This window comes from Leucopleurus acutus (genome assembly GCF_964270905.1).
Source record: "Leucopleurus acutus genome assembly, chromosome: 11".
Taxonomy (NCBI): domain Eukaryota; kingdom Metazoa; phylum Chordata; class Mammalia; order Artiodactyla; family Delphinidae; genus Leucopleurus; species Leucopleurus acutus.
Genome location: NC_139152.1, coordinates 86,953,760 through 86,968,060, shown reverse-complemented (window position 1 = coordinate 86,968,060; position 14,301 = coordinate 86,953,760). Strand labels below are relative to the sequence as shown.

General features: G+C 40.6%; 1 protein-coding gene across 1 annotated transcript in view; it reads left to right on the top strand.

Annotated features, from left to right (window-relative positions):
- Positions 1-14,301, top strand: part of ALDH1L2 (aldehyde dehydrogenase 1 family member L2) — a 52,583-nt gene that overhangs the window by 18,209 nt on the left and 20,073 nt on the right. The window contains exons 6-13 of the mRNA XM_082850308.1: positions 140-229; positions 2,500-2,634; positions 3,988-4,113; positions 4,674-4,765; positions 6,671-6,818; positions 10,967-11,086; positions 11,670-11,797; positions 13,303-13,453. Of these exons, the coding sequence (XP_082706434.1) occupies positions 140-229; positions 2,500-2,634; positions 3,988-4,113; positions 4,674-4,765; positions 6,671-6,818; positions 10,967-11,086; positions 11,670-11,797; positions 13,303-13,453 (990 nt within the window). The remainder of the gene's footprint in view (positions 1-139; positions 230-2,499; positions 2,635-3,987; positions 4,114-4,673; positions 4,766-6,670; positions 6,819-10,966; positions 11,087-11,669; positions 11,798-13,302; positions 13,454-14,301) is intronic.

Sequence of the window (14,301 nt, the reverse complement as noted above, 5' to 3'; positions counted from 1 at the left end):
TTTCCTACCAAAAGGTAAATCTCCAAGGGAGGCTGCTACCCCATCCCTACTCATGTCCGCCACTGATGGAGAGAAATGTTTCTATTGCCTTTGAGACTTGCAGCATTAGAAGTTCAACCTGTGCTTTGTGCATTTCTAGATCTCTTGGGATCAGTCTGCTGAAGCTTTACATAACTGGATCCGAGGTCATGATAAAGTCCCTGGAGCTTGGACAGAGATAAATGGACAGGTATGTTCTAGGAACCTTTTTCTTTTTTTGCATATAACCTTTGTAAGAGGTATTACACATAAGTCTAGTCTTCCTCTGGTTCTTCCTTTGGTTGTGAGGAGAGTCTGTGTTCTAGGTACACGTGACCAGCTAAAAGAGCTCTAGGTACACGTGACCACCTCCCTCTTTACTCCCCATGTATTGAGCATTTGGTGTGAAGCAGACACTAGGCACAGCCTCTGCTCTCAGGGCGACTGCAGTTTTATGGAGAAGGCAGAGAAGTGAATAAACACGCACAATGAAGTAGACAAATGATGTAACTGAGGCCCAGACTCAGGTGTCTTAGGAAAGGCTTTCTAGAAAAGCTGACTGTTTTGCTTGCACTTCGAGAAGAGGTCAACAGGTAGAGAATGAGTCAAAGAGTTAAAGACCCAGAGGTAGGAGAGCATATTACCTGGACAGGGACTCGCAGTAGAGTTCAGTGAAGTTGTAGCTCCAGGTGTGAGGATCAGGTGTGAGAGGCATGGGGAGGGATGCAGCAGGGGCGGGGGGCGGGGGGTGGGGGGGGCAGGAAAGGCCTTCTAATCCCTGTGGGATCTCCACTCAACTCAGCTTCTCAGGTTTCACCTCTTGTAGGAAGTCTCCTGACCTCACACGCCCAGCCTGGCGGGATTGGGCGTCCCTTCTCTCTGTTCCCGTAATGCCCTGCCTAGCTCTGACACAGCATATTATATACTATAAGCATCTCTTTATGTATCTATCCCTCTTACCCCTGTAGACTGTGAACCCCTCAGGGGCAAGAGCATCATGTTATTGTCTTGATACTCTCAGCACTTACACAGGGTTCTTAGTGCATATTAGGTGTCAGTAAAAGTATGTGGGATCAACGAAGGACCAAGGGAAGAGGTTTAGTGCAGTGCTTAAAGGGTGGGATTGGAGGGCATTATGGTAAGTGAAATAAGTCAGGCAGAGAAAGACAAATACTGTATGATATCACTTATATATGGAATCTAAAAAGTACAACAAACTAGTGAATGTAATATAAAAGAAGCAGACTCACAGATACAGAGAACAAATTAGTGGTTACCAGTGGGGAGAGAGAAAGGGCTGGGGGGCAAGATAGGAGTAGGGGATTAAGAGGTACAAACTATTATTTATAAATTAAGCTACAAGGATATATTGTACAACGCAGGGAATATAGCCAATATTTTATAAATATAAATGGAGTATAACCTTTAAAAATTGTGAGTCACTATATTGTACACCTGTAACTTTATATTATATATCAACTATACTTCAATAAAAAAATAAAGAATGCTACCATGGACATCCTTGCACATGTACCCTTGATCACATGGTTAGTACTGGGTGTATATCTTAGACTAGAGTGACATCATCATAGCATATGAATATATTTCACCACAACTGATAATACCCAGTTTTTCAAAGCAGATATACTCACACAAAAAAGTGTGGGATCTGAAACCAGAATGTTTCCATTAAAATTCTGGCTTTGCAACTATTTGCCATGTAACCTTTGGCAGGTTATTTAACCATTGGGTGCAGGTTATTTAACCAATGGGTGCCTTGGTTTCCTCATTGTAGAATGAGACTAATAATAGTGCCTCCTTTATAGGTTTGGGGTTGTTGTGAAGATGAAATGAGTTAATACACGTTAATTCATCGAAGTACTTAGTCCCTGGCATAGAATGAGTATTCAATAACTATTAAATATTATAGTGCTCAATAAATGATAGCTAATGGCCATAGAATTATAATAATAATTATAACAACAAATCAATTAGTATCCAGTTCTCTTAGTTACAGTCTGGATCCAGTCCTGTTTCCATAAACCGACACACAAAGCACCTGTACCTCCCATCGTACATCCCACTGCAATATAATAGTTTGTTTACTACTCTGCATCTGCCCTCCCTGATACCCCACCGACACCTCCACTTCCCCCACAAACCCTACCTTCAGGCTGCAAAGTCTGTGAGAGCTTTTATCTCATTCACCTTTGTGTCAACGTGCATAAATGATAAATGTATACTCGTGTCACCTGGATGTGCGGCATTTTTTTTAACTCTTCAATCACACATTCACAGACCGTCTCTTGCTTTGTGTCATTTCCATAGATGCTTGATATCATTGGGGGTGGGGGGGTCCCAAATTTTGTCATAGATGAGAATTGCAACTTCAGCTTTTTTGCCAGGACTGCTGCTCGCATACACCCTTGTAACCAGCCTCCACTTCCCCCTTTCAAAATCTGGGTTTGATCTCTTTATTAGGTGGTCACTTTCTACGGCTCATCATTACTGAATAGCTCCATCCCTCCTGGAGAACCACTGGAAATTAAAGGTGCCAGGAAGCCCGGTCTAGTTACCAAAAGCGGCCTTGTTCTTTTTGGTAACGATGGAAAAGCAGTGAGTGTTCAACATGGTTACCTCTAAAATAACTTTTTTGGTTTCCTTTGCTAAACCCAAGCTATTGAGGGACTAGCTTTCACAGGGTAGTCTGGCTTTGCAGTGGGATGTGGGAGCTCAAGGTGTCTGTGCTCCATTTCTCTCTGGGGATGAGCTGGCTCTAGGTACCTTGATGAGAAGAAGGCTTCTCAGGACGGGCCCCGAGGACCTGCACAGCCTGGTTCGTGATACAGTAGAAAGATCTTGGAGTTTAGTCAGGAAACAGGTCGTGAATCCCTGCTCTGCCACTTACTGGTCTTGGGCAGGACGCCTCTCCCCTCGGAGGCTCAGTTTCCGCATCTGTAAAACAGAGAGTAATCTTGTCTGTCTGCCTTCCCACTGGCAGAGTCTGGGAGGATCAGATGGTGTGGCCTTCTTCAGAGGCTCCCCCTTCTGCCTCACCAGGCAGGCGCCCACCCACTCTGCCAGTGCTTGGGAGCGTGGACTCTGGGCCTCTCTGGGCTCTTGGGCAGCTGCCCAGTAAAGAAAGCAAAGGGGCATTTGCAGCTCACAGACACTTTCTGATGGCTTACAGGATAGATCAGTTACTAAGATTGTAGGCTGCAGAGTCCATCTGGTCCTGGGCTGTAACCCCAGCTCTGTTACTCGCTGTGTGGCACTGGGCAAAGTACTTAATCTCATTGAGCCTCCATTTCCTCATCAGTAAAATGGGGATAATAAGGACACCTGCCTCCATCAGGATTTATGGGATTGAATAAGATACTTCAGCATATACGTACTTAGCACAGTGCATGCTGCAGAGTTAAGTGTTCCAAAGATGGCAGTAGTAGTGCTTGTACTAGTAGCAGTGGTAGTTACAGTAGGCTTTAGACCCAATACCTATATCCGAATGTCAATTTTGGGAGGGCTTATCATCCATTTTGAGATATACCTACCCGTAGACGTAACTTCCTCCTTTCTGCTGCCACGGCTGAAACACCATTTCAGTCCTTTTACACATGACGGTGAGTGCTTTTAATCCTTTTTTTTTTTTTTTCGGTACGTGGGCCTCTCACCGCTGTGGCCTCTCCCGTTGCAGAGCACAGGCTCTGGACGCCCAGGCTCAGCGGCCATGGCTCACGGGCCCAGCCGCTCTGCGGCATGTGGGATCTTCCCGGACCGGGGCACGAACCCGTGTCCCCTGCATCGGCAGGCGGACTCTCAACCACTGCGCCACCAGGGAAGCCCTAATCCATATTTTTATACTTGTCAAATAAGCTGCTTCTTATACCCATATAAGACTCCTCCCACCAGTCTCACTTTTGAATTGTCCTAATCCTCAATTCTTCTGCTTGTTTTGTTGTTATTTTATAGCTGATGGTGAGAAATCTGCAGTTTGAAGATGGAAAAATGATTCCTGCCTCTCAGTACTTTTCAGCGGGTGAGACATCAGTGGTGGAACTTACAGCCGAAGAGGTGAAGGTGGCAGAGACCATCAAGGTGAACACGGGAAGTTCTTAATGTTACTCTTATCTTGGAAAACGAAACCATTTTTGTTAACTGGTACCATTAATCCTCAAAGTAGTTGGGATGGAACTTTTATTTCCTCTTTTTCGTATTAGCTGCAAAAGGAAATCAGTGCCAAAATTTATATGCACATTTATTTGTCACTCACATAAATAATCCAAGGCAGTTCTAGGTTGGCCTGGGGGTTAGGGGTGAAGCTGGAACATGAAGGTTAGGGGTGGAGTCAAGCAGGAACCCAGGCTGGGCTATCTTCAAGGTCCTGCTGGGGGTCATCTCCATCCCAGACAGCCAAGAAGAGCACAAGAACACAGAGCACTGTGTCAAGGAGGTTTTTCATGGGACAAGTCTGGGAGTACAGGTCACTTATATTCATATTCACCGGCTAGAAGTCAGTCACACGGCCGCCTCTAACTTGAAGAGATGCTGAGAATTGTAATCAATCCAGGAAAAGAAGTAGGTTTGGTGAGAAGCTAACTAGTCTCTGCCACAGTGTTCTACATGGCAGCTCCCTCATAAAAGTTTCCCTTGTGCAGGTCATCTGGGCTGGAATTTTAAGCAACGTCCCTGTTATTGAAGATTCAACAGACTTCTTTAAATCTGGAGCAAGTTCAATGGATGTTGTCAGGTAAAACCACCACCTTACTGACTCATACCCCTCCACCAGGGATTTTGACTTTGACTTTGAAAATCAAATCAAAATCCTTTGTACTGGTTGTTATCACTCTATTGTACCCATCTACTGTATTTCTCTTTTCTTCATCTTTTTTGGTTTGTTTGTTTCCATGGTCAAATATATGTATTTGTTCCCTTCTCTTCGTTGCTAACCAGGAGTTATTTTCATATTTACTCTACACCTAGAAAGCAACCCTTCTAATTATTTGTTTCATTTAAAAATCTGTCTTCATATTTCTTAGTTGATTCTCCTCCAGTTAGCATTTAGAAGTTCTGAGTGAGAATGTTAAAAGGGATTTCCCTATACAGTCTCACCTAAAAGGATACCTTACACTGATTATGCTTACCCCTAATCTTTTTCTCCTATCTCCCTAAGTTACCCGGTATGATATATCTAGAATGAGGATTGCCAGACTTCTTGCAAGAGTAAGGGTAATCACTCTACAGTCAGAATTTCTCTACAGAGGTTGCAAACAAGTAGAAAGGGCTAGAGGACTAGAAAGCCACCCTCTGTGGCATGAAGAGCAGACCAGGATCCTAACAGTGGCGAGTCTTGCAGAGGTGCTTTTTCTTTGAGGGCCACACTATGGCCATTTACTAAATAAACAAGGTAAACTCCTCTTGACAATCCTTCATGTCGGCAAAGCAAGTGTTCTTGATGAACATTCTGTCTATTTATTTATTTATTCATTCATGTATTTAACAAAATTTATTGAACATTTATGACATCAGGAACAGTTTTTTGCACTGGGGATACAGTCATGAACAAGACAAACTCCCTTCATTCGTGGATCTTTTTTATTCCAATCATCAAAAACAATCCTCTCAAGAGCAAATATCATTACCAGAAGTTAAAAGTTTTGGTTCCTCAAGTTACAGATTTCTCAGCTATGGTTCATGAGTTCCCAGAACCTTCTCATTTGCTCAACTAAAGATTTCAACATTGTACTTTTAACACTAGTTTTTTGCTAACAAGATACTGCTGCAGGAGTTACCCATTTCCTGTTTGAGTGTCTGACTTACCATAATCATCTGATATTATTAGCTTGGACTACCAAGGCACCTCATCTCTCTTAGGGAATAAATGGCTGAGCAACCCCTGTGGTGAGCTTTCTAGTACACCTCTGTCTGGTACACCTTTGCTACTCAAGAAATGTCAAATTAGAGCTATGATTTGAAAAATTAACAGTGAAAAATCAAAGGGTTGAAAAGGACTTTACAAATTATATTAACCTTCCCGATGGTTCTATTTAGTACCTATCTTAGCCATGTAATACAAACAAATGTTTGTTTTATTGTTTCACAGGATCTAGAGAAAATATTCTATGGTATGACTTTGGTTTCTTATAATCGTCATAGTTCAGAAAATTTCCTTATTTCTTATTCCTTGAGTATTTTGAAAGGAAAGAAACTGATTTTATGTGCCCTTTATCATCTTGCTTGCAAGTAATTAAAATGTCTTTGCCTTGATTTCTTGTATTTCTAGTCATGTATAAAAAAAATTGCTGGGACTTCCCTGGCAGTCCAGTGGTTAAGACTACGCACTTCCAATGCAGGGGGTGCAGGTTCGATCCCTGGTCGGGGAACTAAGATCCCACATGCCATGCGATACAGCCAAAAATAAATAAAATTTTTTAAAAATAAATTAAAAGTTTAAAAATTGCCACTGTCCTTCAAGGCAGCTTTAAAATTTTTTTCTCCCAATCTTATCAATTTCTCTGATTATTATCATAGAAGATCTCATGGGATATAAATAGGCATGTGATATACGTCCTACTTCAAAGCACGTTAAATGTAATCACAGTCCCTCTAAACTCTTTTAAAAATGTCAGTAACATGAGCTGGTTCTTCCTTTCAGGCTGGTTGAAGAGATAAGACAGAAATGTGGAGGACTTCAGTTACAGAATGAGGATGTTTATATGGCCACCAAGTTTGAAGACTTCATCCAAAAAGTCGTGAGGAAACTGAGAGGAGAAGATCAAGAAGCGGAGCTAGTGGTGGATTATGTAAGCCTGTCCATGGTGTTGAAAACCTAAATCGTTAAGACCTTCCTACTATAAAAGAATGCTGTACCTTTCATCCATTTGTTTTTACATTTACAACCTTTTTAAAATGACAGTTTTATTGAGATTATAATTCAGGTACCATACATTTCACCCTTTTAAAATGTATAATTCAGGCTTCACTGGTGGCACAGTGGTTGAGTGTCCGCCTGCCAATGCAGGGGACGCGGATTCGTGCCCTGGTCCGGGAGGATCCCACGTGCCGCGGAGCGGCTGGGCCCGTGAGCCATGGCCGCTGAGCCTGAGCATCCGGAGCCTGTGCTCCACAACGGGAGAGGCCACAACAGTGAGAGTCCCGCGTACCGCAAAAAAAAAAAAATAAATAAATAAATAAAATAAAATAAAATGTATAATTCATTGTTTTTTAGTATTTCACCGAGTTGTACAACCATCACCACTAGCTGGTTATGGAACATTTTTATCACCTCCTACAAAGAAACCCTGTATCCCTTGGCAGTCATTCTCTGCTCTCCTCTCTAATTTACTTTCTGTTTCTATGGATTTGCCTATTCTAGACATTTCATATAAATGGAATTAGGTAATAAGTGGCCTCTTGCAGCTGGCTTCTTTCATTTAGCATAACGTGTTCAAGGTTCATCCGTATTGTAGAGTAGATTATCACTTCATCCCTTTTTCCTAGCCAAGTAATAGTCCATTGTGTGGATAAACTACATTTTGTTTATCCTTTCCTCAGTTGATGTACATTTGGACTGTTTCTATTTTGGGGCTATTATAAATAATGCTGTTATGAAAATTCAGGTATAAGTTTTTGTGTGAACATATGTTCTCAGTTCTCTTGGGTAAATATCTAGAAGTGGAATTGATGAGTCATATAGTAACTCTATGTTTAACTTTTTGAGGAACTGCCCATCTGCTTTCCAAAGTGACTACACCATTTTACAATGCCAGTAACAATGTAGGAAGCTTCTAATTTCTTCATGTCCTCACCAACATATGCTATTGTCTGTCTTTTCTCTTTCAGCTGTTCTAGCAGGTGTGAAGTGACATCTTGTTCTGGTTTTGATTTACATTTCCCTAATGACTAATGATAAACATCTTTTCATGTGCTTATTGGCCACTTGTATGTCTTCTTTGGAGAAATACCTATTCAAATATTTCACCTGTTTTGGGGTTTTTTTTTGTCATTGTTGTTGTTTCTTTTGTTTTGGTTTGGTTTGGTTTTTTTGGCCTCACCAAGCAGCTTGTAAGATCTTAGTTCCCTGACCAGGGATGGAACCCAGGCCGCTGGAAGTGAGGACACCCAGTCCTAACCACTGGACCACCAGGGAATTCCCTCAAATCCTTTGCTTCTTTTTTAACTGGGATATTTGTCTTTCTAATTTTTGAGTTGTAGGAGACCTTAGTATATTTTGGATACTAGACCCTAATCAGATTTATTATTTGTAAATATTTTGCCCCTTTCTGTGGGTTTTCTTTTCACTTTTCTGATAGTGTCCTTTCACACACAGAAGTTTTAAAATTTGATTAAGTCCAATTAATCTGTTTGTTCTTTTGCCACTTGGGCTTCTATATGTCTTGTTTTATGCCTTTTTTGCTCCTCTACTCCTTTACTGCTCTCTTTTTTGTTAAATGGATATTGTCTAGTATGCCAGTTTAATCTCTTTTGCTATATATTTTTATTTCCTTAATGGTTGCCTTGAGGATTTCAAGAGACGTTTTTCTTAAAACATCCTAGCTCAGATTAATACCAACTCAATACCAATAGTGTAGAAAAAATTTGCTACAGTATAGCTCTGCTCCCTACCCCCTTATTTGTGCTATTACTGTCATACAAATACATCTTTATACATTATAAACCCACCAACATAGTTTTATAATTATTGCTTTATGCAGTTGTCTTTCAAATCAGATAGAAGAAGAAAAGGGTTTAAAAACAAGAATACATTTATGCTGACTTATATTTACCTTTGTCAGTGTTCTTTATTTCTTCATGTAGATTTAAATTACTGTCTAGTGTCCTTCCATTTCTGCCAGAAGGACACTTTTTAGTACTTTTTGAAAGGCAGTGTGCTAGCAATGTTCATGTGCAAGCAATGTTCATGTGCTAGCAATGTGCTAGTTTCATTCGTTTGAGAATGACTTAATTTCTCCTTTGTTCTTGGAGGGTGTTTTTGCTGTATGTGGAATTTTCGGTTGACAGTCTCTTTCAGCACTATGAATATATCATCCTATTGCTTTCTGGCCTCCGTGGTTTCTGAGGATAAGTCATCTGTTAATTTTATTGAGGATCCCTTTTATGTGATGAGTTGCTCCTCCCTTGCGGCTTTCAAGATTCCCTCTTTGTCTTTGGCTCTTGACCATTTTTATATGACGTGTTTAAGATGGATCTCTGAGATATTTCTACTTGGAGTTTATTGAGCTTCTCGGACGTGCAGACTAATGTTTTTCATCAAATTTGGCACATTTTCAGCCGTTATTTCTTCAAATATTCTTTCTGCCCCTCTCCTCTTCTCCACTCATTCCTGGGACTCTCATTATGCATGTGTTGGTACATTTGATGGTGTCCTGCAGGCTTCTAAGGCTCTATTCATTTTTTAAAAATATTTATTTATTTTTAAAATTTATTTTGGCTGCGCTGGGTCTTCATTGCGGCACATGGGATCTTTAGTTGTGGCATGTGAACTCTTAGTTGCAGCATGCATGTGGGATCTAGCTCCCCAACCAAGGATTGAACCCGGGCCCCCTCCATTGGCAGTGCAGCATCTTACCCACTGGACCACCAGGGAAGTCCCTCTATTCATTTTTTAAATTCTTTTTCCTTCCTATTTTCAGACTGGATATCTCTATTGACCCATTGTCTGGCTTGCTAATTCTTTCTTCTGCCTGCTTGAATCTACTGTTGAACCTCTCCAGTGACTTGTAAAATTTCAGTTATTGCACATTGCTTTTTTATGGCTGAGTAGTATTCCATTGTTTATATGTATATGTATATATATATGCCGCATCTTCTTTATCCATTCATCTGTTGATGGACATTTAGGTTGTTTCCATGTCTTGGCTATGTAAGTAGTGCTGCTATGAACATTGGGGTGCGTGTATCTTCTCAAATTTAGAGTTTTATCTGGATATACGCCCAGGAGTGGGATTGCTGGATCATATGGCAACTCTATTTTTAGTTTTTTAAGGAACCTCCATACCGTTTTCCATAGTGACTGCACCAATATAATTCCCACCAACAGTGGAGGAGGGTTCCCTTTTCTCCACATCCTCTCCAGCATTTGTTATTTGTAGACTGTTTAATGATGGCCATTCTGACCCGTGTGAGGTGGTACCTGATTGTAGTTTTGATTTGTATTTCTCTAATACTTACTGGTGATGAGCAGCAAGCTACCCTCTTGCTATTTTTTGTTTCTTTTCTAGGCATCATCAATTTCTCTATGTAAAATAATTTCTGAAATCATTAAATTTCCTTTTTAATGCCTCATTGATGTGTGATCTTATGCCAATAATGCTCTTTCACATATATAATTTTAATTATGTCTCTTAATAACTGTATGAAGCAGGTATATTATCCCCATTTTATTGTTGAAAAAACTGAGATTTATAGAGGTTAATGGACTAATCTAAATTCACTTGCCAGCTAATAGTAGAGAGTACAATTTAAGCAACACATATGTAAGAGAGGGAAAGTGAAAATGGGGAAGAACACTGGAAAGAAAACTTAAAATGGCACCAGTGTAAAAGGAAACCTATTGACAGGCAATTTCAAAACTTTGAATGACAGTAGTTGGTGCACTCCACAGATGTTGCCACTAGATGGTGGTGTTTCCATTATCTTGAGGTCTTCTGAGTCATATTTCATCTCTATGAGGAAGAAAACAGATCTTTATAAAGCTCCCCCTAGAGTACTTCGGTCATCCCAGAAGCTGACCTCCCGTCTCAATGGCCAATCTAAGCATCATGAGGCCTAAATATTACACATGCTTGTCTCTTCTGGACAGTCAGCACTAGAATCCCATTGACTTAACGCCTCCCTCTGCATTAGTGAATAAGCTTCTTTATTGCTATTTGGTATCAAATGCATACGCACAGAAATCCATTGAATCTATTAATATAATTCTCTCTCTTAGGTTTCAAAGGAGGTCAATGAAATGACAGTAAAAATGCCACATCAGTGCTTCATAAATGGACAGTTCACAGATGCCGATGATGGAAAGACTTATGACACCATCAACCCAACAGATGGATCTGTGAGTAATTTCTTAGCGTGTGTAGTGACCACCGATCATGGATTTTTTTCATTTATACACTGTTATAAAACAGTCTTAAAAAGTTACTTATTCTATTACTCTGACCCTGAGCACTTAATATAAATGTACTTCATGCATTTCTTTCAACTATTCATTTCTGGTACTGGCCGCTGTTAACTACAGTAACCAACTTTAAAGAATGGATATTTATGATGAGTTTAGTTGGATCACTATGCCTATACACATCAGAAGCACAGTTCCACATAAAGCTATATGTGTGAAAAAAAATCTCAGACTTTGCAAGCTCGTGGTGAGAAATTCAGCTTCCCCAAGGCGAGAGAAGAAATACAGTTTCCTAAATGTGTCTTCTCATAGTGTGGTGTGACATGCGAAGTACTAAATTTTAGGCTCATAATTTTCATGTTAAAATTGTTTCTTTTTCTTTACTATATTACTGGAAGTATTGATTTTCCATCATAAAAATTCTTTGAATTTTATAGTATAATAATTAATCCCAAGAAACATAATTGCATATCTCCATATATAGATAACCTAGAACCTATTTTTTCCTACCTTGAAATAGACGATATGCAAAGTATCCTATGCCTCTTTGGTGGATGTTGATAAAGCAGTGGCAGCAGCCAAAGATGCTTTTGAAAATGGTGAATGGGGAAGAATGAATGCACGAGAAAGAGGAATATTGATGTACAGGTACGATTTTTAAGGACACCGCCTGTGGCCTTTGGATACTGACTAGATTGCCAAGATTTTAAGATTTTCTTCAAAACATTCTAGCATGCACCTGTTATATAGCACGTCTTTTGTTCCTTGCATCCTATAAAATCCCATATATATGAGTTCCTGATTTTCGTACTGTTGCTTGTTTCAGTCAGCGTCCCTGTACCAGAAGAAGTTTAGTAAAGGACTATGTATTTGTAAAGATGTGAGCAAAGTCAAGGGAATCTGTCAAAGGATAATGAAGCACCCAGGCAGGGGTAGAACAGGGGGCAGGTGCTCTTACTCCAAGGCCTGAAGGGACAGAGGAAGGAGCTGTTACTAGAATCAGGTAAGATCGATAGCTGTAGGAGAAGACCACACTACAGCGGGTTTGGGTAGAGGGACGCAGCATCTGCTGGTCTACAGCCCATCGCTGAGGCAACTGGAGGATTCATATCCCAGACCATTTTATTCTCCAGTTCGCCAGTCTCTTGGGGGTGCCTCCCACTGGCCCCTCATTAGCTATGCCCAGTGAGAGAGCACGGGAGCCAGTGATGTAGTCTATAAAGGTCATCCTCCAGGGATCACAGAGCAGGGTGGAGACGAGAGCACATGGAGAACATCCAGCACCCTGCTGTTTCCAAAGGGACATTTTAAGTCTACTTCATGTGTAGGGAGTAGAAGCAAGGAGGAAAAACACTAAGGCCTGGAAAGGGTATTATAAATCGGTAGCTGAGTATGCCAAGAGTAATCAGATTCGATCATAAATTCAGTTTTCTACTTACTAAAAGCCAAATAGCTGACTTTGTCCAAAGATTTCTTGGGACAGGATCTGAAAGAAACATTAGGGAGGAGGATTTCAAGCCTGCCTTTGGAATGGTCCAAAAGGAACATCTCAGAACCACTAAAGGAAGGAAGGAAAACAAATGGAAGAGGTGAACACAAAAGATGAACTTGGACTATTTCATAGTCATTAGACAGTCCTGTACTTATCTTCCCAAAGAAACTAGACACCAAACAGAAACCTGTTGCAGTGTTTATCATTCATTCCATGTTTTTCTGTCTTTGTCCTTTTCATCTAGTGTTGGAAATATTTCTGTCCCAACCAGAAATCCTCAAGTGTTCCTGGGTTCTCTAGGAGTGTGGTTTGCCCCCTAACATCTCCCAGTATATTCATGAACTATCCACATTCCCACTGTTTTCTGTCATTGATCTCCTTGGATTACTGTGGCTCAATCACTATTCCATGTTACTGCTTATACATCTATGATGCAAATGATACAGACTTCCAACACCCTCTGCTTCTTCATTATAGCTCTTAAAACAAATCATTAATGAAATTTTTTGTTGAATGTCTGTCTTCCCTACTAGACCATGTTCTCCATGAGGACAGAGACCTGGTTCATTTGTGTTCACCTCTGAGTTCTCAGCCCTTAGGATGACGCATTAAATGCAGTAGAGACTCAATATTTGTTGAATGAATTTCTTTATGCATACAGACTAGCAGACCTACTGGAAGAGAACCAAGAAGAGCTGGCGACCATTGAAGCCCTCGATTCAGGGGCTGTCTACACCTTGGCTCTGAAGACTCACATTGGAATGTCTGTGCAAACATTCAGGTATTTTGCTGGCTGGTGTGACAAAATTCAAGTAAGTGCAAATGTTGTTTGTCTCCATGTAGGTCATTCCAAGAGGAAAAGGGACGAATGTTTATTAGTCTGTAAAGACACTTTGTCAGAACCACCCCTTATGTAGGTTTTCTCATCTTATCCTTATAACAATCATCTGAGGGAGGTGGATGTCTATTAACTCTTATTACAGGTGAGGAAATTGAGGCTTGAGGACAATGAATGACTTACCTATGGTCACATAGCAAGTAAACCATAGAGCTAGGATTTGAACTCAAGATTTTCTGAACCTAAAATCTAATGCTCTTGAGAGCATCTAACAGTCTTGTTGGCATATAGAGAGAAGCCTGGTATCATGGAGGAATTGAAAACTCAAATACCTATAGAGGTCAGAGAGCTAACATAGATGGGCTATGCAGACTGGTTATAAGAACAAGATTTTAAAGACATGAGTTCAATAAAAATTTCCATTTCCTTTTTTCTACAAGAAAATAAATATTACATGTGTGATGATAAATGGCAACTATACGTGGCTTTGGTATTGGGATACAGAAGGGAAATAGGGCTTGCAGCAAACAAAAGAATGCATGCCACTCATAGACTCATGGTAACCATTGAAGCACGAGCCATCACAGCCACATTCCCAGCAGCAAGAAGGAAGTGGGGAAGAGGGAGAAAGGTAAAGGACTTTAAAAAGCATTCCGATCCTCCTATACCTTGTGCTTACATCTCCCACTGGCTGTCTCTGCTGAGGAGACTGGGAAACATAATATTTTATCTGGGCACATTGCCGCCAACACCATTAATACAGAGTCAGAGAGAACTGGTTCCAAGCCTCAGCTTTGACACTTACCAGCTATTGTTGTTAAA